At 46.7% G+C, this 24,230-nt stretch overlaps 2 protein-coding genes across 2 annotated transcripts; both read right to left on the reverse strand.

The window, feature by feature from the left end:
- Nucleotides 1–4,384: 4,384 nt before the first annotated feature.
- LOC122695077 (keratin, type I microfibrillar 48 kDa, component 8C-1) lies at nucleotides 4,385–8,199 on the reverse strand. Its single transcript, XM_043904560.1, has 7 exons — nucleotides 7,790–8,199; nucleotides 7,503–7,585; nucleotides 7,005–7,161; nucleotides 6,073–6,234; nucleotides 5,853–5,978; nucleotides 5,460–5,680; nucleotides 4,385–4,816 (listed from the first exon to the last, which is right to left on the reverse strand). The coding sequence occupies exons 1-7, from the start codon at nucleotides 8,135–8,137 to the stop codon at nucleotides 4,663–4,665; spliced, it is 1,251 nt and encodes a 416-aa protein (XP_043760495.1). The 5' UTR covers nucleotides 8,138–8,199; the 3' UTR covers nucleotides 4,385–4,662.
- An 8,084-nt stretch (nucleotides 8,200–16,283) lies between these two features.
- Nucleotides 16,284–23,787, reverse strand: LOC122695085 (keratin, type I cuticular Ha7-like). The gene is made up of 7 exons (XM_043904568.1): nucleotides 23,303–23,787; nucleotides 21,020–21,102; nucleotides 19,877–20,033; nucleotides 19,402–19,563; nucleotides 19,188–19,313; nucleotides 18,277–18,497; nucleotides 16,284–16,700 (listed from the first exon to the last, which is right to left on the reverse strand). The coding sequence occupies exons 1-7, from the start codon at nucleotides 23,729–23,731 to the stop codon at nucleotides 16,580–16,582; spliced, it is 1,299 nt and encodes a 432-aa protein (XP_043760503.1). The 5' UTR covers nucleotides 23,732–23,787; the 3' UTR covers nucleotides 16,284–16,579.
- Nucleotides 23,788–24,230: the final 443 nt, after the last annotated feature.

Below are 24,230 nucleotides of genomic sequence, written 5' to 3' on the forward strand. Positions count from 1 at the left end.
ATAGTTTCGATCCCGGTACATCACCGACTCAATGGACATGAGTTTGAGCAAAATCCAGGAAATAGTGAAGGATAGGGAAGCCCAGTGTGCTGCAGTTCATGGGATCACGAAGAGTTGGACACAACTTAGTGACTGAACTACTACGGAAGATTCCACATGCCTCGGAGCAACTAAGCCCATGTGCCACAACTACTGAGCCCGGGCACTAGAGCCTGTGCTTGGCAGCTACTGAAGCCACTGCAATGAGAAGCCCATGCTCCAAAACTAGAGAGTAGCCCCCACTCGCCAAAACTAGAGAAAGCTCATGTGCAGCAACAAAGACCCAGAGCAATTAGCCATAAAAAAGAACGAATTTGAGTCAGTTTTAGTGAAGTGGATGAACCTAGAACCTGTTGTACAGAGTGAAATAAGTCAGAAAGAGAAAAACAATTATCATATATTAACACATATATATGAAATCTAGAAAAATGGTATTAATGAACCTATTTGCAGGAAAGTCTGGAGGCACAGATATAGAAAATAGACTTGTGGACACAGTAGGGGAAGGAAAGAGCAGGAAGAATGGAGAGAGTAGCATTGACATATATACATTACTTTGTATAAAATAGATAGTCGGTGAGAAGTTGCTATGTAACACAGGGAGCCCAGCTTTGCACTCTGTGATGACCTAGAGGGGTGGTGTTGGAGGAGGGGAGGGACACTCAAGAGAAAGGTGATATATGTATAATTATGGCTGATATGCGTTGTTGTATGGCAGAAACCAACACACCATTGTAAAGCAATGTTCCCCCAATTGAAAAAAAAATTTTTAAAAAAAACAGTGCAGCCATTAAATAAATAAATCTTTAAAAAGAGAAAATGAAAAGAGTGAAAAGGAAACCCACAGAATGGGAGAATAATATTTTCACCAATCATATATCTAATAAGCGATTAATGTCAAGAATTTATAAAGAAGTTCTACAACTTTTTTAAAAAGCAGAAAATGAGTATTGGGGAGAAATTGGAATCCTTGCACATTGTTTCTGGGAATATTAAATGGTGCAGCTACCATGGAAAAGAGTCTTGGGTTTTCTCAATTAAATATAGAATTACTGTATGACGCAGTAATTCCACATCTAGGTACACACACATACACAAAAAAAAAACACACACACAAAATGGAAAGCAGGGACTTGAACAGAAGACATACGTTCACCAATGTTCATAGCAGCATTAGTCACAACAACCAAAAGTGGAAATAACACAAAATATCCATTGGTGGATGAATGAACAAACAAAATGTTTTATATATATAAAATGAAATCCTTATTCACTCTTTAAAAGAATTTGGAGGTGATGGTGACAACTATGGCTGTGGTCCTGGTTATAGTAGTGGAGAGGGCTATGGTGGTGTTGGACCAGAATATGGAAACCAAGGTGGTGGATATGGTGGTGGTGGTGGAGGATATGATGGTTACAATGAAGGAGGAAATTTTGGAGCTAACTATGTGGTGGTGGAAACTATAATGATTTTGAAAATTATAGTGGACAACAGCAATCAAATTATGCCCCATGAAAGCAGGTAGTTTTGATGGAAGAACCTCGTGCAGTCCCTATGGTGATAGTTATGGATCTAGTGATGGAAGTGGTGGATATGGCAGCAGAAGGTTCTAAATACTCAGAAGAAAAGGGCTACAGTTCTTAGCAGGAGAGAGAGCAAGGAGTTGTCAGGAGAGCTGCAGGTTAGTTTGAGACAGTTGTCCCAAATGTATTAGAGGAACTGTAAAAATCTGCCACAGAAGGAACGATGATCCATAGTCAGAAAAGTTACTGCAGCTTAAACAGGAAACCCATCTTGTTCAGGACTGTCTTAGCAACAGTTTGCAAAAAGTGCAGCTATTGATTAATGCAATGTAGTGTCAATTAGATGTACATTCCTAAGGTCTTTTATTTGTTGTAGTTTTGTCTCTTTCTTTTCATTACATCAGGCATATTGCCCTGTAAATTGTGGTAGTGGTACCAGGAATAAAAAAAATTAAGGAATTTTTAACTTTAAAAAAACAAAAGAGAAAAATTTCAGTACATGTTACAACACAAATGAACCTGAAAACAGTATACAATGAAAAAAGCCAGATACGAAAGAACAAATAATGTACAATTCCATTTCTTTATACAAGGTACCCAAAAGAGTCAAATTCTTATGGACAGAAATTAGAATAGACATTACCAGCGGCTTGGGGCAGGGGAGTTTGGGCAGTTACTGTTTAGTAAGTCCAGAGTTTCAGTTTGGGATGATGAAAAATTTCTAGAGATGGATAGATGTGATGGTTGCACCACAATGTAAATATACCTTATGCCACTGAGTTGTACACTAAAACTGGTTAAAATGGTAAATTTTATGTCATCTGTATTTTACCAGAAATTTTTTAAAAGTTGGGGTGTTGGCAGGACTGTGTTCCTTTCTGGAGGCTCTCCATTAGAGTTAAATCAAGATGCCCATTCTTGTTGAATACTGATGTCATGGTCAGCACTCAGATTTGCCTGCAGTGCCAGCCTGAGTATTCACAGTGCCAGGGACTAGTTTATAATAGCAGTAATTGGGGATTCAATTTAGATAAAAGATCCCTTTTAAGACTTTATAAACAACCTGCAAATAGGGAAACAGTGGAAACAGAGGTAGACTCTATTTTGGGGGGACTCCAAAATCACTGCAGATGGTGACTGCAACCATGAAATTGAAAGACGCTTGCTCCTTGAAAGAAAAGTTATGATCAACCTAGACAGCATATTAAAAAGCAGAGACATTACTTTGCCAAAAAAGGTCTGTCTAGTCAAGGCTATGGTTTTTCCAGTAGTCATGTATGGATGTGAGAGTTGGACTATAAAGAAAGCTGAGCACTGAAGAATTGATGCTTTTGAACTGTGGTGTTGGAGAAGACTCTTGAGAGTCCCTTGGACTGCACGGAGATCCAACCAGTCCATCCTAAAGGAAATCAGTCCTGAATATTCGTTAGAAGGACTGATGTTGACGGTGAAACTCCAATACTTTGGCCATCTGATGCGAAGAACTGACTCATTTGAAAAGACCCTGATGCTGGGAAAGATTGAAGGTGGGAGGAGAAGGGGACCACAGAGGATGAGATGGTTGGATGGCATCACCAACTCAATGGACGTGAGTTTGAGTAAACTCTGGGAGTTGGTGATGGACAGGGAGGCCTGGCATGCTGTAGTCCATGGGGTCGCAAAGAGTTGGAGATGACTGAGAGACTGAACTGAACTGAATTGAAAACAACCTGCAGCCAGGACTGTATCTTTCATGATGTGTCTCTCCCTTCCCCACCATCCAGGGTCTACATAGCGTAGGTATCCAGCAGGTACTGGTTGGATTGGATAGAGAAAGGTAGGAGTATAAACAGAAAAGCTGGTGGGGTCTCTGAGCCCCAGAGCCCCAGAGGAGGGGCAGCAAACTGCTGGAGCCCAGGCTGATTATGATCCCCAGGAAGGAGATCAGGAGGAAGCAGGAAGTCCAGGGCACAGCAGGCAAGCCAGGGCATCCCTTCACTGTGTGATCCTGAGGCTGCCTGGACCACCAGTAACACAGGTAATACAGTGCCAGATGTAAAACTTCCTACTGAGTATAGAGTGAAGTAAGTCAGAAAGAGAAAAACAAATATTGTCTATTAATGCATATATATGGGATATAGAAAATGATGCCTATGGACCTATTTGCAGGGCAGGAATAGAGATGCAGATGTAGAAAACACACTTGTGGACATGGCCAGGGGGAGAAGTGTGATTAATTGAGAGAGTAACATTATCATATATATGCTACCATGTTTAAAAAAAATACAGCTGGTGGGAAGCTGCTGCATAGCACAGTAAGCTCAGCCCGATGCTCTGTAATGACTTTGAGGGGTGGGATAAGGGGGTGTGGTGGGTGGGAGGCTCAAGAGGGAAGGGCTGTATGTATACACGCAGCTGATTCACCTTGTTGTTCAGCAGAAACCAACAACACTGTAAAGCAATTATACTCCAATAAAAAAGAAATAAAACTTCCAGCTGAGAAAAGATGAGATTTGCATAGCCTCTTTCCAGCCCCCAGCTCATGCCTCTTCATTTTAGTTTCGGATACAATCAACTCTAGGAGATGTCCTGGTCAAGAGGGGTGAGGGAGAAAATCCAAGAATGGCCAAGGGGAGGTGGAACCACACTGCAGTTGTCCTGCCCCCTTTCCTGCCCACCCCTCCTCACCCATGGGACCAGCCATCTGCCCACCAGGCCTGGAGGAGCTTTCCTATCCAAGACTCAAGCCATTATATGTAAGGTTCTGCTTTCAAGTGGCCTTTTACAGACCGCTCAAGCAATGGGTGTGGTGAGACAAATGAATACCAATGAGAAAGGCATGTACTTTGCCAAGGAAATTGAGTTTATTAGGTTACAAGGGAGGGTTGCTGACACGTGGGCAGGCGCTCTGGACAAGCCAAGAAGAAACAGTCCCCAGTGAAGGAAAGTGTGAGCAGGGATCATCTGGAGGAGGTCAGGTGAGCTTCTGGATTCCCCCCCTGGGCAGCTCCAGCCATGCACATTGTGTTTTCTGGCTTGTTTGGTGGAATGAACCAGGGCCAGGTCATAGCTCCAGAACCCTGGGCCCTGTCTCCTTGTTCCTCGGGGAACCGCTGGACTCTAGCGCACGTAGGAGTTGCAGGGCCCACAGCGGGAGCGGGGGACACAGGGTGTGCAGGGGGCAGCAGGAACACAGGGGTTGCAGGGACTGGAGATGCAGGGTGCGATGGTCTTGCCGCATGCATTGGTCGTGGCACAGGGATTGCAGGGCAGCCTGGAGAAAGGGAATGATATAAATTGAGGGAGGCTTCTGATGTAACCAGAGAGACCCCAAGAGTGGACTGCCCATTGGGACTTGACCCGACCTATAACAGAGAAGGTCACAGGCTCCCCTGATACAAAGCTCACTATCAATGTTAATGGTCTTCCTGTCATATGCTATCAAAAGTGCTGGACAGAGACAGAAACTCTGGTCTCAGCTCCCAACATTGTCCATTCCTAGCTGGTGACCTTGGATAAGTCACTAAACTTCTTCAAGCCCCAATCCCTTCATCCATAGAATGATGAGAATACTGATCCTGTCGGCCTCATGGTTAACTCTAGCGGCAAATGAGGTAGCATTTGGAAACACACCCTCTACACAGTATGGTATTACAAAATGTAAGAAATGTCATTGATCACATATCAATATCATCACAGTAGACTGCAGAGTTGGCTGTACAATTTCAGTGTATCCCTCAAGCAGTTCATGCCATTTTATGTTTTAATGTTAACCACATTGCTTTCTGAGCTCTGTTTGAGCATGTCTGGTGTGAAGGCATAATTTCCTCTCCAAAGTATGCAGTCTTTGCCTGGAGTCCAACTAAGAAGTATGCCTGTGTGCGCAGGGCTTCACCAAACACCTGCTCAGTACTCACTTGCAGTCCTCGCTGTCCAGCAGTCCCCGGTACGTGTTGATCTCACACTCCAGCCGGGCCCGCACATCCAGCAGCACCTGGTACTCCTGGTTCTGCCGCTCCAGGTCACTCCTGATCTCCGCCAGCTGTGACTCCACGTTGCCAATCAGGCCCTGCACCTGGGCCAGCTGGCAGCTGTAGCGGGCCTCCGTCTCCGTCAGGGTGTTCTCCAGGGAGTCTCTCTGTCAGGGGGAAAGGGGAGGAAGGTCACAGAGCTGCTCCTTCAGGGACTTCTCCATCACTTCCAAATAAGTCACAAGCTCTAAGAGTTCAGGAGCGGGTGGCCCGGAGGGCATCCCAGTGCCCCTGACTCCCTGACCTCACCTCCTCACCAGGAGTCTCATCAATACCCACCAGGTTGTGCTGGGCCTGAAGTTCCACCTCCAGGGCGTTGACCGTGCGTCTCAGCTCGATGATCTCCGTCTGGCAGGACTGCAGCTGCTCTGAGCTGGACACCACCTGCTTGTTCAGCTCCTCAGTCTGAAACACCAAAGGGCAGAAGGCAGGCTCAGACCCTGCCTGAAGGGCCCCAAGGGGCCGAGGGTCCTGAGACACCACGTGCTGAGCTGCTCACCTGCCTGATGTACCATTCCTCCACGTCCCTGCGGTTGGTCTCCACCAAGGCCTCATACTGAGCCCTGGTCTCGTTGAGCACGCGGTTGAGGTCCACAGTGGGGGCGGCGTCCACCTCCACGTTGAGGCGGTCTCCCAGCTGGCTCCGCAGGGTGTTGACTTCCTGTGGATGCAGAAAATGCAAGAGTGATCCTCAATGAAGAGTGTAACCTAAGAAATGGCACTGCTTGTTGACATCCTATTCATCTATTTCCTTGGAAAAGGAACTTCTAGTAGAACAGCTATGACAGCAGAAGGTAAAGTGGTCTGTGTTCTGTGTGTTCAGCTCCTTCCCACCATGACTGTGTCATGATCCTTGGATTCAAAAAAAATTTCCAGGGGTTTGCTCGGGGGTTATTCAAGGATATATAAATACCCAAATTTCCCAGGTTGTAGATTGGTGGCAGATAACCCCATAAATAAAAATAATTGGCTGTATAATTCAGGTTGCATATCAAACCATTCTTGCCATCAAGAAGATATTGTCATGACCCCTCCCAGGAGACAGAAGGAACCCTGGATCATTTTTCATCAAGACTTTGAAAGAATAGAGACTTTGATTCACCGGGACTGATATTTTGGCTTTGGGGAAGAGAGATGGCTTCGAATGGCATATCAGAGCAGTGCTGGGACTTCTACAGATCAGCAGCCAATCACAAGCCCAGGGAGGTGTCCTGGGAAACTAAAGTGATGCCCCAATTTCGAGTGAAAGATACAGCTTATCTGGGAGCATGGATAGGTTTCATCTCCCAATGTTTTCTTTCATCATGAAATTTTGGTGTTTTCAAAGAAATCTGAAAGATTCTTATCCCTGATTCCACCACCCCAAGTCACTAAAGCTGCCCTAGGCCTGAGGCTGAGTCAGGCTTCTTCATTTCTCATCTCTGGTCTCACCTCCTCATGGTTGCTCTTGAGGCAGATCAGCTCCTCCTTCAGGGACTCCACCTGGGCCTCCAGGTCAGACTTGCACAGGGTCAGCTCATCCAGGATCCTACGCAGGCCGTTGATGTCTGACTCCACCAGCTGCCGCAAGCCCAGCTCTGTCTCATACCTGCACAAGGATAGGGTCAGAGCGGTAGCTAGCAGATCCCAAAGGCTCACAGGAATGATCTTGGATAACCCCAATCACCTTGCCTTTCCCCTTCGGCAGTGAGTAGACCCAGGAGACAGAGGCAGGGTGCTGGAGGCTCAGTCAAGACCCAATATTGATCCCCAAATTGACTTGAGTCCTCATCTACTTTTGTGCCTCCTTTGTTTGGTGCCCCCAATCCTCTACAGAATCCTTCATGATTGATGGATTGACTGCTGTTCAGTCAGCCATGGAAAACCCTCTTCTTTCATGAGAGACTGAACAAAAGGAGTGGGTACCCATGCGAAATCTGAACCACTTACTTGGTCCTGAAGTCATCTGCAGCCAGCTTGGCATTATCGATCTGCACCACCAGTCTGGCATTTTCAGACTTGGCACACAGGATCTGGGGAATGAGAGGTTGCTGGGTGAGGACTGAAAATAGCTATAAAATCATTAATTTCTTTTAAAATGCTTATAAAGCCATTTTGAAGGTAAAAGGAGGAAGCAAGAATCAAGATGGCCTGGATGCAAAAAACACAGTTCTCTCCCCCAGATTGAGAATCCTGGCGCATGCCCCCTGCTTAGAGATGACAGTAAGGCCCCTCACCTTCTGCTGGAGCTCCTCAATGGTCCGGAAGTAGGACTGGTAGCTGGGGCACAAGAGGGGCTCCTGCTGCTGGCTCCTCTCCAGGATGCGGCTCTCCAGCTCTGCATTCTCCCGCTCCAGCTGCCGCACCTTCTCCAGGTAGCTGGCCAGCCGGTCGTTCAGGAACTGCATGGTCTCCTTCTCGTTGCCATTGAAGGAGCCCTCGCAGAACCAGTTGCAGCTTCCCACGTTGGCGGGGATGTTGCAGGCCCCGGGCAGGGTGGTGCCACAGCAGCTGGAGGGCACGCAGGGCCTGGAGGAGCAGCTGGAGCGGAAGCTCAGGTTGGGCAGGCAGAAGTTGTAAGACATGGTGCTGGGGGGAGAGAGGTGCCCGACTGAACACAGAGTCCAAGTTCTCCAAAGAGCTTGTGAGCCTTCTGCCTCTGTGGAGCATTTATACCCCATCCCCAGAGGGTGTGGACACAGTATGTAATGTCTTTTTTCTTTTTATTTTTTTCACTGCTTTTCAAATGCCCTTCCCTTCAATCTGTTATTGGCCTTCCTCAGAAGAGTCCCTTGTCCCATAAATTTTTTTACTTGGCTTCCTGTTAAGTCAGAACTACTCTTCAGGCTGTGCACCCATGAAATCAGAGTCCTGCGGTAGACCTTCAAAGAAGCCACATGGTCTAGCCTGAGGATCTGCCCTTGTTAATTGGGAGTTAGTCCATCCAATGACATTCTTTTGTGTTACGTGATCTGGTAAAACCATGATCAAATTCACCTCCTGGCCCACCTGGCATTTCCAGGGAGAGACTAGGATTGAATCAAGGAACAAGTGTCCTCAGACCAAATGGTTCCCTTTGCATCTGCTTTGAGACAAGAATCCTTCAACAATGTAGCATCCAAGCCTTAGAAGACATGAGGTGGATGAGAATTGACTCGGGCCACAGCCAAGAAGGATAGACAGCTATTTGTGTAACGCTACCTGCCTATCACTCAAAAGGACTGTAAAAGGAAAAGAATCTAAAAAAGAGTGGATATATGTATGTGTGCAGACATGCTCAGCCACTTCAGTAGTGTCCACCTCTTTGTGACCCTAAGGACTGTAACCTACCAGGCTCCTCTGTCCATGGGATTCACTAGGCAAGAATACTGGAGTGGGTAGCCTTGCCCTCCTACAGGGGATCTTCCAGACTCAGGGATCAAACCCAAGTCTCCCACATTACAGGCAGATTCTTTACGGCTGAGCCACTGGGGAAACCCGGATATATGTATATGCATAACTGATTCACTTTGCTGTATAGCAGAAATGAATGTAATATCATAAAGCAATTTCCCTCCAATTAAAAAAATAAATTTTAAAAAGTAATAAATTTTAATTAATTAAAAAAATAAAATTTAAAAAGATCTGTAGAGAAGGGACTCCCCTGGAAGCCCAGTGGTTAAGACTCCACACTTCCATTGCAGGGGCCATGGGTTCAATCCCTGGTCAGGGAACTAAAATCCTATATGCTTTGAGGTGTGGCAAAAGAAAAAAGGACTGTAGAGGAATTTTAAAGATAGAGGCTTTGATAATTAGTTTGAGAATGAGAACAAGGAAGATTCTGGAAGAAGAGATCATTTAGAAAGAAGGCTGAGAAAATGCAAGCTGAGAAATCCATATAAATGCATTAAAACTAAGGAAGTCTCTGGAGGCAGGTGTGAGAAAGGAATACAGCTAGGCTTGCAAAACTTTTCCAGTGAGGTATCTAACCATTGTGTTAGAATAGAGTGAGTGGTAAGTCTAGGAGATAGTCCAAAGGAGCCCCTCAAGCATGAGAATTTCATTTGGCTTTAACAGAAAATGTTTTAAAATTTCCAGTTAGACTTTCTAACATTTTGCCCAATTCTCCAAGTATAATTGACACACCAGGAAGATGCATCGTACCCTGTCCCAGGCTCCCACCATCAGCCTTACTGGGTTACCTACTACCTGGTTTAAGAACCAAAGGTTGAAAGGTGCCAAGGGAGGGGGCTCCGTGGTCATGACATTGAATCCAAGGACCTGGGTACCCAGGAGAGAAAATGAGGAGACACAGCTAATGGGAATTTTCCAAGACAATCTTGGAGTCACTGAAGGCACTAGAAGGTCTGAGGAAGGGGTGACCAAAGTTCTGAACATACAAATGTTGCACCACCAGGTACCACCTGCCCCTTGGGGAGCAGAGCCCCAGCCTCAGCTGTGGCTTTGGATGCCCTACAGAGGCAGTTTTATTGACAGATTATTGGAGTCCTTCCCCCCAGCAAGCTTTCATGATAGTATTCACGTGGTGCTCTGCTTTGTCTCAGATGAAAGGTCCTTCATCTACCCTCTCTCCAAGGCCATTATCACCACTCACTATAATGCCATTCAGACCAAAAGCTCCGGACTTAACAATAAAATCAAAATCTCTTTGTTTTCCTCCAAGGCAATTAAAGGGGGAGAAATAGGTGGGTCCTGAGGCAAGCATCACTGAGACTTCCCGGAGGAAGGACTCAAGGCCAGGAGCTCCTGTCTCACTCATCCAGGCTTGGGATGAGTGGAAAGCCCTGTGAATCAGACTGATGGGCATTTGCTCCTTAGGAACAGCACAAGCCTGCTTCCCAATTCTTGTCAGCCTGCTCCAAAGCACTGGCTTTCCAGCAAGGCACCACAGTCCTGCCTTCCTCCCCACCCAGGGAGCTCAGATTAAATGCCATCAGCATTCTCCAAGCTCTTTGGTCTTAGCTACTGATTGGCCAATGCAGCATCATGGAGGCTTTAAGCAAAGGAGAATGTTTAGGTTCTAAGTATGAGAAGATTCAAGGATTGAGACAAAAAAAGCGGACATATCTTGCATACAATTTAGAAAGAGCCAAGAAATGGGAAAAAGGGGAAGCAGGGAGAGATGTGTTTAATAAGAAAGATAAGACTACAAAGAAGAGGCAAGGAGGGAACCTGGAAGGAATCCTCAGAACCACAATGGGTCATGTTGATCAGATGAAGCTAGCCTGTCTTCAAGTGAGGGAACCTGGAGGATGGAAAGCTGAGAAGTAACCAAGACAACATAAATGAAGGTACCGAAGAGTGGTCCACCCTGATGAGTGTCCTGAGAGATGTAAATGGAGACTCAGAAGAGATCTACAGACATGGGACCATAGTTTGTGAGACCTCGGACAGAAGTGACATGGTTGCAAGATGTCCAGACCAGAGCATCACCTCTATGATCCAGTCTTAGATTTGTTCGTGGCTGAGAAATGCACTGTTGTCTACATCCAGGCTGCAAAATGTCTAAAGGGGCCCTGATACCTGTCCCTGAATGATAGAGTTATGTAGAAGAGAAAGGAAGAAAGTAACTGGGGTAGTCACACCTGTACATCTTCAGGTCACCGTCAATCGGCAACCACAGAGAAGATGCAGCAAAGAACAGGTTACACCTGTTACCTGCTGGCTTCTCCTGGAGATTTCTTTTTTTCCCTGCAGAAGATGAAATGGCACAAGAATTCAGGAGGGAGACAGTGGACAGAAGAGCTGGTAAGTAAACAAAAATGCTACCATCCCTTGTAAATCTAGCTCCTTTCTTGCAATGCTTTCAAAATAGCAATAGACTTATGTGAATTTCCTTCTTGAATTAGTGGGGAAGATGGGACTCGAGGGGCTTCCCTGGCGGCTCAGACAGTAAAGAATCTGCCTGCAATGCAGGAGACCTGGGTTCAATCCCTGGATTGGGAAGATCCCCTGGAGAAGTGAATGGCTACCCACTCCAGTATTTTTTCCTGGAAAATCCTGTGGACAGAGGAGCCTGGTGGGCTACAGTGCATGGGGTTGCAAAGAACTGGACATGACTGAGCAATTAACAATTTTCATGGGACTCCAAGATTATAAGGTCTCCATGGTCTCACACAGATTAGGAGCAGACTTCAGGTACTCTCTTGATCTCCTAATTGAAATACTTTCAGAGTTTATTCACTCAGAGAGAAACTGAGCAGTCCTGGACTATCAAACCCACAATTTTGCTTAGTTCAGTTTTTTCAAAGCACATTTAAAGAGCAGCTTCTCCATGCTGGGCATGGGATGAAATTGAAACAGAATAATCACAGTTCCTGTAGCAGATTATCTTTGTATGAACAACTCAAACTAACATGGGTCCCCTAAATATATGAGAAATGACAAGAAGATGAGGAGAGGAGATATTTTAAAGGTATACGGACATTTGGAAATTTATTTGTATTTAATGGATTTAGAAAGGTGTATATATGACATTAAGGGCAGTAACCACTTTTTGAACTTCTACTAAGTGCCTGGCATAGTCCCAGGACTGTGGGATTGGGGGCAGAGGGCCAGAGGTGGGTGGGGAGGGGGATACTTGTGGGGGACAGGCAGATGATGTGCTCTCAGTCCCGCTGAGCAGGCAGTCAAGTCTGTAACTAACTCTAATGTACGGTAATATAATTGAGCCGTTCACCTCCCCTCAAAAAAAAAAAAAAAACAATTCCTTCCTTCCCCCTCCCTTTTTTCCCACACTTGTTCCTACCCCAAACTCCAGTCAGGCCATTTCAGCCCAGTTCATGATTCTCAGCCAGGAGGTGAAGGATGAGGCCATTTCAGATTATCTCCTTGTCCCCTACAGATTTATTGGTGACTCTACTCTCTAGGTGACTCAGCGGTTGGCTTCAAATAACTGATCTCACTAGAACCTTAACCCCTTTAAGAATCTTTTCTTCAATCAGGCCTGGTAATGAGTTATTTTATTTTAATATCAGTTCTTGTTGCTTGGTGGTTCTGCAGCATCCCCGTAGGATCTGTGGTCATTGAGATGAAGTTTCAAAGCAGGTGAAAGAGGCTTCCAGGCATGGGGCGTGGGACAGAAGATGGAAAAGAGGCAATGCTGAGTCAAGCATGTGTAAAAGCTTCCTCTTTCTAGAAAAGGGAACAATATTAGGAAGGAGAAATGGAGGTGATGGGTGACCCTGCTGGTAGGTGGACACAGTGGCCACCCTCAGAATCAGTGAGATACTGGTGGTGGAGGCCTCTTGGCAGAGGACCTTGAAGCTCATGTGAATGAACAAACCACATGTTTAGGATGCCTGACAAGCTGGGGGAGGAAAGGGGAAGGAAGGCAAGAGAGGTTTGGGTACAAAAAATAGCCTAAAGGGGGAGCCTCAGCTGAAGGAGGCCAGGAGACTCAGCCTGCAATGTGGTGGGTGGAGAGGACGTTGCAGGGTGAGAGGATGCACTGGGAAGATTATCCTTTCAGAGATTCCCAGACCCTGCAAAACCCATCTCAGCCATCTCCCCCCAGACTTATTGTCGTTATTCAGTCGCTCAGTCATATCCAACTCTTTGCGACCCCATGGACTGCAGCACACCAGGCTTCCCTGTCCTTCACCAGCTCCCAGAGCTTGCTCAAACTCAAGTCCATTGAGCCAGTGATGCCATCCAGCCATCCAACCATCCCCCCAGCCTTGGAGAGTGTCTAAATCTAAAGTTTTATCCAGAGGTACCTCCAGTAAAATTCTTGGCAGTTTGGTTCAGGGTAATGCGCCAGGAATGAGAAGACTTGGACTTGAGTGAGTCCCTAACTTTGAACTTCTTTCACTGCAAAATGCAGATTGTGGAACCTGTTCTGTCTCTCTCAGGGTTTGGGAGTGGGGGCTCAAGTTGGATAACAGATATGAAAGTACTTTGTAAATGGAAATGATGAACATACATACAGGGTTCTATTTCTCTTCTTCTCTACCTGAGTGGACAAAGTGGTCCTAGTGTTGGAGGAGAGTAACTGGCCTTCTTTAATGATTTCCCACCATCAAAATCGCCAGGGTCCTCATGCTATTTTCAGATACTATAGAACTTTCATTCTTTGCACCTACCTTCTACGGCATAAATTCTCAGATGTGAAAGAATTCTCAAGCACAAACACTGTCTTATTCCCTTCAAGGAAAACAAATCAAAACATTGGCGTGATTACGGTTCTGTTGTCCTGCTGACACAAACGGAGACTTGGCCTCTATACAGCACAATGGTTGAAAGAACAGTCGCTGGAGGCAGACTACCTGGATCTGAACCCTGTCTTCCCCACTGAGTCGCTGTGTGTCCTTGGGCGTGTTATTTAGCCTTTCTGAGCTTTGGTTCCTCATCTGCAAAATGGGGATAACAATAATATCGGCTTCATAGGATTGCTATAGGGTTAAATGAATATATGTATGTAAACTTATCCCTAACTTAAATTAGTGCCTGGCTAATTAGTAAGAGCTCAGTGAGTGTAAGCATCAGTGATGACAATAATGATGAAGATATGTAATGACGATGATGAGGGTAGCAATGGTGACGATGGTGATGATGATGAAAAAGATAATTGTGGTGGTGATGGTAGTGATGATGGTAATAATGGATTGTTTGGTTTCCAGGGAAGCGCTTCACACCTTCCCAAGCATAATTATCTCCTTTACCCAGCATTTCTTCCCAAACCACTTCACACATTCACACACAGACACACACACACACACAAAATGTCTCATCAAAGCTAATATTTTAATTATAGATGACAAGGCATTGTATATGAACTTAAGAAGCACAGGTCAGTCACCTTGAGGCCCCACTGACTCATTTCATGTCCCCGGAAGAATTCCTCCACCACTGAATGACTCACCTTCTCTCCATCTGCTTACATGGGAAGAACAATGCTTCCTTCCTCTCTCATGGTGCGAGAGTAAGTGGCTTTATTTTGTTAAATGGCTTTGAACTTGTTGGATGAAAGGAGCTATTTAAGTACAAAGGGAGAAGCAAATGTGTTTGGGCTGGGGAGCTAAATTAAGACTGATTGAGATCAGTCTTTCTTATTGGGACCTACTCTTGGATATGTGTCTCAGGGATGCATCGCCTGTGCCCACACAGCTCTACACTTGGGAAAAGAGCAGAGGCACAGTGAAGGGGCGGGGAGGGAAGGGTGAACAGCCTCTGACCTTCCAGAGCTTCCTACGATGCAAGTCCTGAAGGCTCCCAAGTAAATCAGTCCTGTCTACAGAGACAGTGGCCAACAGGTAGGTTTCCAGGCTTGAGAGCAGTTGGAGGCACAGTAGTCAGGTTCTGACTTAAAACCTCTCCATCCCTGAGACTTGGGGCTGTGGTCACTCCTGTAGAGGATGGGCTGGACTCAAGAGCCATAAGCTAGACTTTGTAAATTTCTCAGCAAGCTACTCTGATTCAGAGAGCTCAAGGAGTAGAGAGGGAAGATAAGAACCAGCTGCTGGATTCAGTGTATTGGCTCTGTTTGTAGTTTCACTGATTAATAAGACCTAGAAAGCAGAAAGTCATCAATTTGAGGGGCTAGAAGACCCTCTACAATCATCTTATCCAGCTCCATCAGATACCTGAGTGACTTCTTCAATGTCTTCACCACATGGTTATAAAAGCCCTGTTTGAATGCTTCCGGTGATGCGGGACTCACTACTTACTACTTGGCCAGGTCTGATGCTGCTTTCTGGAGACATGCTCTTCTTAGCCATGGCTTCCTAAATATGGAGCTTCTGGTTCACGTGTCTATTGACTAGATTTCCAAGCTTGGCAGCCAGAAGGACTTGCCAATGGAGCCTGTAGGGGAGCTTGGGTGGGTGAGTTTGGCCTTTTCTAGACTGGTAGAGTGACCAGTTCAGCAATTACCATTGCTTAACATGTTCACCACTAACTCAATGGGATCAAGAGTTCCTCATCCATGGGATCAGGGAGTAAGGCCCATCCCTTCTACAGTGATCTCACTCCCCAAATAAACCCCCTAACAATGGTTCTTAAACTTGATTATGCATAGAATCACCTGCAAGGCTCAATGAAACAGACTGCTTATTCAGAAAGCCTGGGGGTGGGGCCCAAGAAGATGCATTTCCACCAAGTTCTCATATGATGCTGGTATTACTGGTTGGAGGACCACAATTTTAGAACTACTATCATAATCATTGTCATGTTTAATTTTTGCCTCTTCAAAGCTTCCAAAATATGGACTTTGGATATAGTTCAAAGAAACTGGGCTTCAAGCCTTGATTCCCAGGTGAAAATGGTAACAGCCACTCCCTCTTTGCAGGGTTTTTGTGGGACCCTGTGTCCAAGTGTTTATAAAGCCCCAGCACGATGCCTTGCTCATAATGAGCCTGTGATCACAAAAGCTAACTTTAAGGAGAGTATTCTGGAGGGGCCAGCAGAACCTCTGACCTGAGTTTTTCCTTTGCTTAAGGACCAGCTGGCTTCAGCCAGATAAAAAGGTGGGGGCGTGGGGGGTATTATTTAGTCTGTATGTTTAAAGCTCTGCAATCTGGCTCTGTGATCATGCTTGGTCTGGTCAAGAGCGAGGTATCTCTCACCTGTGCCATTTTGCTGCACTTTCATATTTTAGCCACAGTCCTCACTGGCTTTGCCATCTCCCAGAACCACCCTGGTGAGTAAACCACAATCTCTGCTTCTACGTGAGTGACTGGCTCAGGGAACTCTGCAGCATGGGATGAAGGAACAGACCCTCAGGCACTGGGCTTCTTATGCTGCAGAAATGAAGTTTATTAGCAAATTAAAAGCAAGGTCTGAAAGACCAGGAGGCAGCAGAAGAGAGAAAATAGAGCAGTCAGGACACTCTGAAAGGAGGAAGGACAAATCCAAGGGCCAGGGCTGAGCGGCTGGACCAGAAAGCCCATCAGTAGAGAAGCTCTGCCTGCCTTCAGCCTCCCCCTAGGCTGACTGGGGCAGAAAGGCCTGGAGTGGCAGGCCTGGAGAACGGAGCCAAGGAACTACAGGCATTTGCCATTTTCTGGCTCCTCCAGGTGACAAGTAATTCAGCATCGAGGTGATGAGCAGGGCCCAGAAGGCCCAGAAAGGCAGGGAGAACAGGAGGTACAGGCTGAAGGGCCCACACAGGTGCTGGAGACTGGGGTCGCACATGGGTTGCAGGGGAGCCTATAGAGAGAGAAAAAAAAAGTGTTTAGACATTGGCATGAACTGTGGTGCTGGAGAAGACTCCTGAATCCGTTGGACAGCAAGGAGATCAAACCAGTTGATCTTAAGGGAAATCAACCCTGAATACTCATTGGAAGGACTGATGCTGAATCTGAAACTCCAGTATTTTGGTCATCTGATGCAAACAGCTGACAATTGGAGAAGTCACTGATGCTGGGAAAGATTGAGGACAGAAGGAAAAGAGGGTGTCAGAGGATGAGATGGCTGGGTGGCAACACGCTTACAATGGACATGAACTTGGGCAAACTTCAGGAGATGGTGAGGGACAGAGAGGCCTGGTGTGCTACAGTCCATGGGATCACAAAGAGTTGGATATGACTGAAAGACTGAATGACAACAATGAATGAGAAGTACATGAAAGTCCAAAATAAATAGGCACTTTAGAACTGAAAGAGCAGGGGACTTCTCTAGTGGTTCAGGAGCTGAAACTCCATACTCCCAGTGCAGGGGGCCTGGGTTCGATCCCTGGTTGGGGAACTGGATAACACATGCCTCAACTAAGAGTCCTCATGCCACAATGGCAGATCCCACATGCCACAGCTTGAAGATCCTGCATGCCACAACAAATATTGAAGATCCTTCGTGCTATAACTAAGACCTGGTGCAGCCAAATAAATTTTAAAAAAATTTGGAAGCACAAAGTGGAGCTTAGGCCATACAGGTCCTTCTAAGCCTAGAAAGGGGAGGGAGGGACTGTCCCAAGTTCTCAGTGAGGCTGCAGCCAGAGCTCAGAGGGCCTTGTGCAAAGCCTCTCCCACGAGGAAAGGAACACAGCAGAGAGAAAGGCAGAAAGCAAGTGGAGCAGGAACAAGCCAAGGCCAGCCACTCTCTCAATTTAAACACAGCCCCTAGGGGCTTCCCAGGTGGCTCAGCAGTAAAGAATCCACCTGCGGACACAGGAGACCCAGAAGATGGGGGTTCGACTCCTGGGTCAGGAAGATCCCCTGGAGAAGGAAATGGCTACCCACTCCAGTATTCTTGCCTAGAGAACCCCAGAACCCAGAACCCCAGGAGCCTGGTGGGCTACAGTCCACTGGGTCACGGAAAATCGGACCCAATTGAATGATGAAACAACAACAAAGCATTTATAAACACAGCCCCTGATCCTGTTCCTGACTGCTCATAGGGGTATACCATCTGTCCACCTATGTCATAGTGCTACTGAGAAACTAAAAATGAGGTAATAGGTATCAGTGCTCCATGCAATATTTTTAAATGCTGAAAGTGACGCTCCTGGGATATTCCAGAAGGAATTTAGCAAAACCTAAATGTACTGAACCCTCCGTGTGTTAGCCCCTGTGGGAGTGACTAGCACCTAGAAGCGTAACATGGATGGCATGAGTTTCAGAATTCTTACACACCTTCCTCTGTGTCCAAGCAGCACCAGGCTTGCTGGGAGGCAAGTTTGTCCTCAGAGGTAGAATCTGCAATGCCACTCCCTCCTTTTAGTTCATTCCCAATAAGAGGTTTCTGCTTTTACACATGATATTGACATAAACAACATCAGGCTACATACTTGCAGTTCTCGTTTTCCAGAAGGTTCCGGTATGTGGCAATCTCGCCCTCCAGCCGGGCCTTGACATCCAGCAGCACCTGGTACTCCTGGTTCTGCCGCTCCAGGTCAGCCCGGATCTCAGACAGCTGCTCCTCTACGTTGCTGATGAGGCTCTGCATCTGGGCCAGCTCGGTGCCGAAGCGGGCCTCAGATTCACACAGTGAGTTCTGCAGACAGTCCTTCTGCGGTACCAAAGAAAGAGGAGAAGAGGTTAAAAGCCACGGACCCTGTCCTCAACCCCTTCAGACCATGAGACCCCAAGCCGTCATCAGGCCCAGAGAGCAAGTCCTCAGCAGCGACAACTAACAATGCACTGTGGCTCTTCATCATAGATCTTAGGAGACATTTGCAGAACCTCCCTCACTGCATGAATGTTCATTTCCTCAGCATCCACACACACTAGAGAGTTCTTGCAAAGGCAAAGAAAGTGAAAGTGAAAGTCACTTAGTTGTGTCCAACTCTTTGCAACCCCATGGACTATACACTTCATGGAATTCTCCAGGCCAGAATAATGGAGTGGCTAGCCTTTCCCTTCTCCAGGGGATCTTTCCAATCCAGGGATCAAACCCAGGTCTCCCGCATTGTGGGCAGATTCTTTACCAGCTGAGCCACAAGGGAAGCCCAAGAATACTGGAGTGGGTAGGCAATTCTCTTCTCCAGTGGATCTTCCCAACCCAGGAATTGAACCAGGGTCTCCTGCATTGCAGGAGGATTCTTTACCAACTGAGCCATCAGAGAAACCCAAAGGCAAAGAAGTCAAGGTAAAAGGTGGGTCCTCAGACGATATCTAAGTGAGGCATGTACTGAACCTGGGGACTGCCCATGAGAAGTGGGAGCCCACCTGAGTCTTCCACACTCCCAGAGGAACTCACCAGCGTGTGCTGAGCCTGCAGCTCCACCTCCAGGGTGTTCACCGTGCGTCGAAGCTCCAGGATCTCCGACTGGCAGCACTGCAGCTCCTCTGAGCAGGACATGGCCTGCAGGCTGATGCCTTCAGACTGTAGCATGGAGCACATGGAGAAGTGATCGATCACCTCCCTGGCCAGATGCAGCAGATCCCTCCCTGCTCTGCAGCGCCGCCCTCACCTGAGTTTGGAACCACTGCTCCACGTCACGGAGGTTGGTCTCCACCATGGCCTCATACTGGCCCCGCATCTCCTCCAGCACCCTGCCCAGGTTCACAGTGGGTTCCACGTCCAGCTCAATCTTGAGCTTATCTCCCAGCTGACACTTCAGAGTGTGGACTTCCTGTGGACATAGGAGGACATCCCGTTGGTGGGGCTCCTGCTGCCCTCCAGTCAGAGCCTCAGCTCCCACTTCCCATTCACTCCAGCGATTTCCCTGCACTCCTCTGAGGACGAGGCCCTGCCTGCATCAGTATGGTAGTTTCCGAAGTCATTCAGTGGGCCACCTCCCCGTGAAAGCCAGAGCTCCCCTTCAAGCCTTAACCACAAGGCACGAGCATCTACCCCGAGCAGGAGGAAGAGCCTCATTGCTTCCTCTGAAGAAGCCTGAATTCACCCCAGGACATCTCCACATGCCACCCAAAGGGCCCCTGCACCTGCTCATGGTTCTTCTTGAGGCAGAGCAGCTCCTCCTTCCGGGACTCCAGCTGGGCCTCCAGGTCAGCTTTGGCGAGTGTGAGGTCATCCAGCACCCTGCGCATCCCGCAGACATCAGCCTCCACCAGCTGGCGGAGGGAGTGCTCCGTCTGGAACCTTCAAGGAAGACACAGGGATTGGGGTTAAAGAGAAGAGAGCCCATGGGACACAACCCACAGGGTGACTCTCTGGCCTTCCTTCTGCCGTCCAGTTGTGAGTTGGCATTGCCTGGGTCATGCGCTCACAGAAACTGCAGGGTGATTCTCACTCATTCAACACTAAGCACCTAGGACAACCAGGCAGAGCGGCCGGTCCTGGGGATACCAGGGTGGTCTGCGGACAGTGCCACTCTCGAGGGCAGATGGCCAAAGTGGAAGCAGCAGAGTAGCCAGACAAGTGGGCTCACTGCAGACCCTCATCTTCCATGCCCCCCGACTGAGATGGACCCTGGACTCTGTTCCAGATTAGGAGCCAAGGATGGGAAGAAACTTCCTTCACCCTGGGGGAGTGAGGCGTCCACAGTGCCCAGAAGAAAGACAATAGAATATAATGTCCTTCCTGCTGCCCCGCTGGGCCCTCTCAGGGAATGTAAACCCTCTGACCTCCACAAGGCTCCAGGCTCCCGATTTCTATCATGAATACTAGTGCTCACAAATTGGTGGAGCTGCATTGTGGAGATACATCTTATACCAAGGCAGCAGAATTTCTTAGGAAATGACCTCGGATAGGAAATGAGGTGGTGAGTTCTGGTTCTACTGCTCAACAGCCACGTGACTTCCAGTTGGCAAGTCCCCTCAGGGCGCTGGGCCCCATGTCCTCAGAAAGCAGATGCCAGCACTGCCCTGCCCGCCTCACTGGGTTCTTCTTACATAGAATCAAGTGGAGGAAGTGTTTCAAACCACACTATAAACTATAAAGGCTAAACAATTGCAGGGGGCCAGGGGTGTTTTCTCAAGACCTTGAACTTAGTGCCCTCTGTTTATGTCAGCTGTAACTGTTGGTTTGGAATCTTGGTCGATTGCATCTCTGATGCCAAGAGCATCACCAGAGAGACATCAAGGTAGGCATCTGGCTCCTCCCCTAAGTGTGCTACCCCAACTCACTTGGTCCTGAAGTCATCTGCAGCCAGTTTGGCATTGTCTATTTGCACGACCAGCTTGTTGTTCTCAGATTTGACGCACAGGATCTGGGGAAAGAAAGTACGCTCAGGGATTCATTATTTCCAGCGTCACCTATGGCCTCAGTCAAAAGAAGAGCCATTGGCTGGGTTCAATCTACAACATCACCTTGACAACACAAACTCCCAAAGGTGTGAGTGATGCTGGTGTGGCTGGGAGGGGCACACGCAAGAGGATGCATGACAAAGGGGGGAGGTGTAGAGCCAAAGGAAGCAAGAGGTGGGGGATAGTAGCAAACTGAACACATACCTAAGACTTATTATTTTGCCAGATCTGAGGCTTAATCTGATATAAACAAGAAGAGCTAGAATCTAGGCCCCAGAACAATGGGTTGGTTTCAGGTAAGATGGAATCCATTCTTTTTTAACTTTTTTTCCTTGAAATATAGTTGATTTACAATGTTGTGCCAGTCTCTGCTATAGAGCAAAGTGACTCAGTTATACATATATATACATTCTGTTTTATATTCTTTTCCACTATGGTTTATCACAGGATATTGAATATAGTTCCCTGTGCTATATATTAGAACCTTGTTGTTTATCCATTTTCAATGTAATGGTTTGTCATTATCAGCCCCAAACTTTTAGTCCATCCCTCTCTCTTCCCACCATTCCCTTGACAACCACTAGTCTGCTCTCTATGTCTGTGAGCCTATTTCTGTTTTGTAGATAGGTTCATTCTGCCATATTTTAGATTCCACATATAAGTGATATGATATGGAATTTGTCTTTTTCTGACTTACTTGGTGTGATAATCTCTAGTTGCAACCATGTTGCTGGGAGTGGCATTATTTCACTCCTTTAATGGTTAAGTAATATTCCATTTTGTATATGTACCACATCTTCTTTATCTATTCATCTGTTGATAGCCATTTAGATTGTTTCCATGTTTTGGATATTATAAATAGTGCCACTATGAACATTGGGGTGCATGTATCTTTCTGATCCTGAATTATATTTTTGTCTGGGTATATTCCCAGGAATGGAATTACTGGATCATATGATAATTCTATTATCACAATTCTATTCTGTTAGAATTAGTTTTCTGGGAATCTCCATACTGATTTCCATAGTGGCTATACCAACTTACACTTAAGGTAGGATCCATTCCTAATAAGTTGTCTCTACCACTGGTTGGTCAACCTCCTCAAAGTTCTTCTCTGAATCTAGTCATAGCTCCATGGCCCTTATTTTGACATTCTTTGTCTTTCTGTCTCCAAAACTAAGTAAGTTCCACAGAAGCATTCCCTTTATAATGGAAAGGGATAGCAGAGACACATAAGAGATTAATGCTACTGAATACACTGGCTCTTAAAGGACGTTAGAACATATATCCCTGAGCCCTTTAACTGCAACAGAACTTAATTTGCACTGTTTTTGCAACTATAATTGATGAATTGTAAGTACTGAAACTAAGCAGAAACTCAGAATCCCAGAGAATCAAACGCTGCATCTTATCCTTTACACATTCACATTCCTTCACTCAAGAGAATCTCTTCCCCCCAAGTCTGGGGTTAGCAGGTGCAAACTATTATACTAAGACTGGATAAACAAACTGTACAGCACAGGGAACTATACTCAATATACTCAATATTGTTTATGGGATAAACAATAATTGAAAAGAATATTTAAAAGAATATAGGGACTACCCTGGTGGTCCTGTGGTTTAGATTTCTGCAGGGGGTACAGATTTGATCCCTGGTGGGGAAGCTAAGATCCCACATGCCTTGCAGTCAAAAAACCATAACATTAACAACCAAAACAATAGTGTAATATTTCAACATTTTTTAAAAATTATCCACATCAAATAAGTTTTAAGAATATTAAAAAGTATATATACATAAGTTAATCACTTTACTGTACATCAGAAATTAAGAGCATTGTAAGTCAACTACACTTCAATTTTTTAAAAAATCAGTTACAGCTGATTCGATCATCAATCCAGGCCCTGAACATTTAGTGCAAAGGCCAGTCACCTTTTTCTGTAAAAAAGCCAGACAGTTAATCTTTCAGACTTTGCAGACCATGAATCTCTATCAGGACTACTGGACTCTGCCATTGGAGCATAAAAGCAGCCAGAGACAGTACCTCAATGAATAAGCATGGCTGTGTACCAATAAAACTTTATTTACAAAGTCAGGCAAGAGGTTGACTTTGGCCTAGGAACTGTTGTTTGCCCACCTCTGATGGGAAGCATCACAAACCTCACCTTCTGCTGCAGCTCCTCGATGATGCGGAAGTGACTCTGGTAGTCCGGACACACGGTGGACTCAGGGCACTTGCTCAGCTCTCGGATCTGGCTCTCCAGCTCCGCGTTGTCCCGCTCCAGCCCGCGCACCTTCTCCAGGTAGCTGGCCAGCCGGTCGTTCAAGAACTGCATGGTCTCCTTCTCATGGCTGTTGAAGAAGCCTTCACCGAAGGTCCCGCAGATTCCGATGTTGCCTGGAATGTCGCAGGTGCCCGGCAGGGGGCAGGCAGCGTTGCAGCTGTGGGGCAGACAGAGGCTGGGTCGACCGAGAGGGGTTGTGCCCACTCGGACTCGATTGGCGTGTGCCAGGGTGGCGGAGAGGCCCAGGGGGGCGGCCCCGGCCTGTGAGAGCGGCCCACTGAGGAGAGAACTGCAGCTGATGGAAGTCATGGCCAAGATTCTTGCTTTGTCCACGGCTGGATTTGCTCGAGTTTGAAACCTCCCTTCTTCCCTAGACCTTATATAGGCCTGTCGTGGGCGTTGGTACAAGAAAACTGGCGTTTTCCTCATGAATATGTATATGGATTCTTAAACAATCGCGCTATTAGTCAGTTGAGTTTGTCCTCTGTAAAGAGTTAATGAGCGCATGAAAGAGGCCATGACCCACACAGCCTCCCCTGACCGCAGGGTCCTAGAAAACAGGGAAAATGAGGTGTCTTTGAGCTGCCATGTCCTGCGGCTTTTGTCTCTCACCCCTCTGTCCACTGATCCCTGTGAAGGCATGGAGAACCAGAGCCTCCAACAACGTCCTCAAAATCATTCTCACTTCCATACTCTTTTCCTGCCACGGAATGTTCCCATCATGGCAAGTTTAAAATATTAATCGATCAGGCACCCTAAGGAAAGGAAAAAGTCAGGAGTTCATTTCAGCTGATTGGTGTGGACTATG

The sequence above is a fragment of the Cervus elaphus genome, chromosome 5 (assembly GCF_910594005.1).
Source record: "Cervus elaphus chromosome 5, mCerEla1.1, whole genome shotgun sequence".
Taxonomy (NCBI): domain Eukaryota; kingdom Metazoa; phylum Chordata; class Mammalia; order Artiodactyla; family Cervidae; genus Cervus; species Cervus elaphus.

What these genes read in the sequence shown, in the direction of transcription:
- LOC122695077 (XM_043904560.1), bottom strand. Translation starts at nt 8,137, where the DNA reads ATGTCTTACAACTTCTGCCTGCCCAACCTGAGCTTCCGCTCCAGCTGC. An exon ending in GCAGATGACTTCAGGACCAA is followed by an intron (nt 7,162 to 7,502) that starts GTAAGTGGTTCA and finishes ATCCTTGTGCAG; the next exon opens with GTATGAGACAGAGCTGGGCT. An exon ending in AGGAATGGTACATCAGGCAG is followed by an intron (nt 5,979 to 6,072) that starts GTGAGCAGCTCA and finishes TTGGTGTTTCAG; the next exon opens with ACTGAGGAGCTGAACAAGCA.
- LOC122695085 (XM_043904568.1), bottom strand. Translation starts at nt 23,731, where the DNA reads ATGACTTCCATCAGCTGCAGTTCTCTCCTCAGTGGGCCGCTCTCACAG. An exon ending in GCAGATGACTTCAGGACCAA is followed by an intron (nt 20,034 to 21,019) that starts GTGAGTTGGGGT and finishes TCTTCCTTGAAG; the next exon opens with GTTCCAGACGGAGCACTCCC. An exon ending in AGCAGTGGTTCCAAACTCAG is followed by an intron (nt 19,314 to 19,401) that starts GTGAGGGCGGCG and finishes TCCATGCTACAG; the next exon opens with TCTGAAGGCATCAGCCTGCA.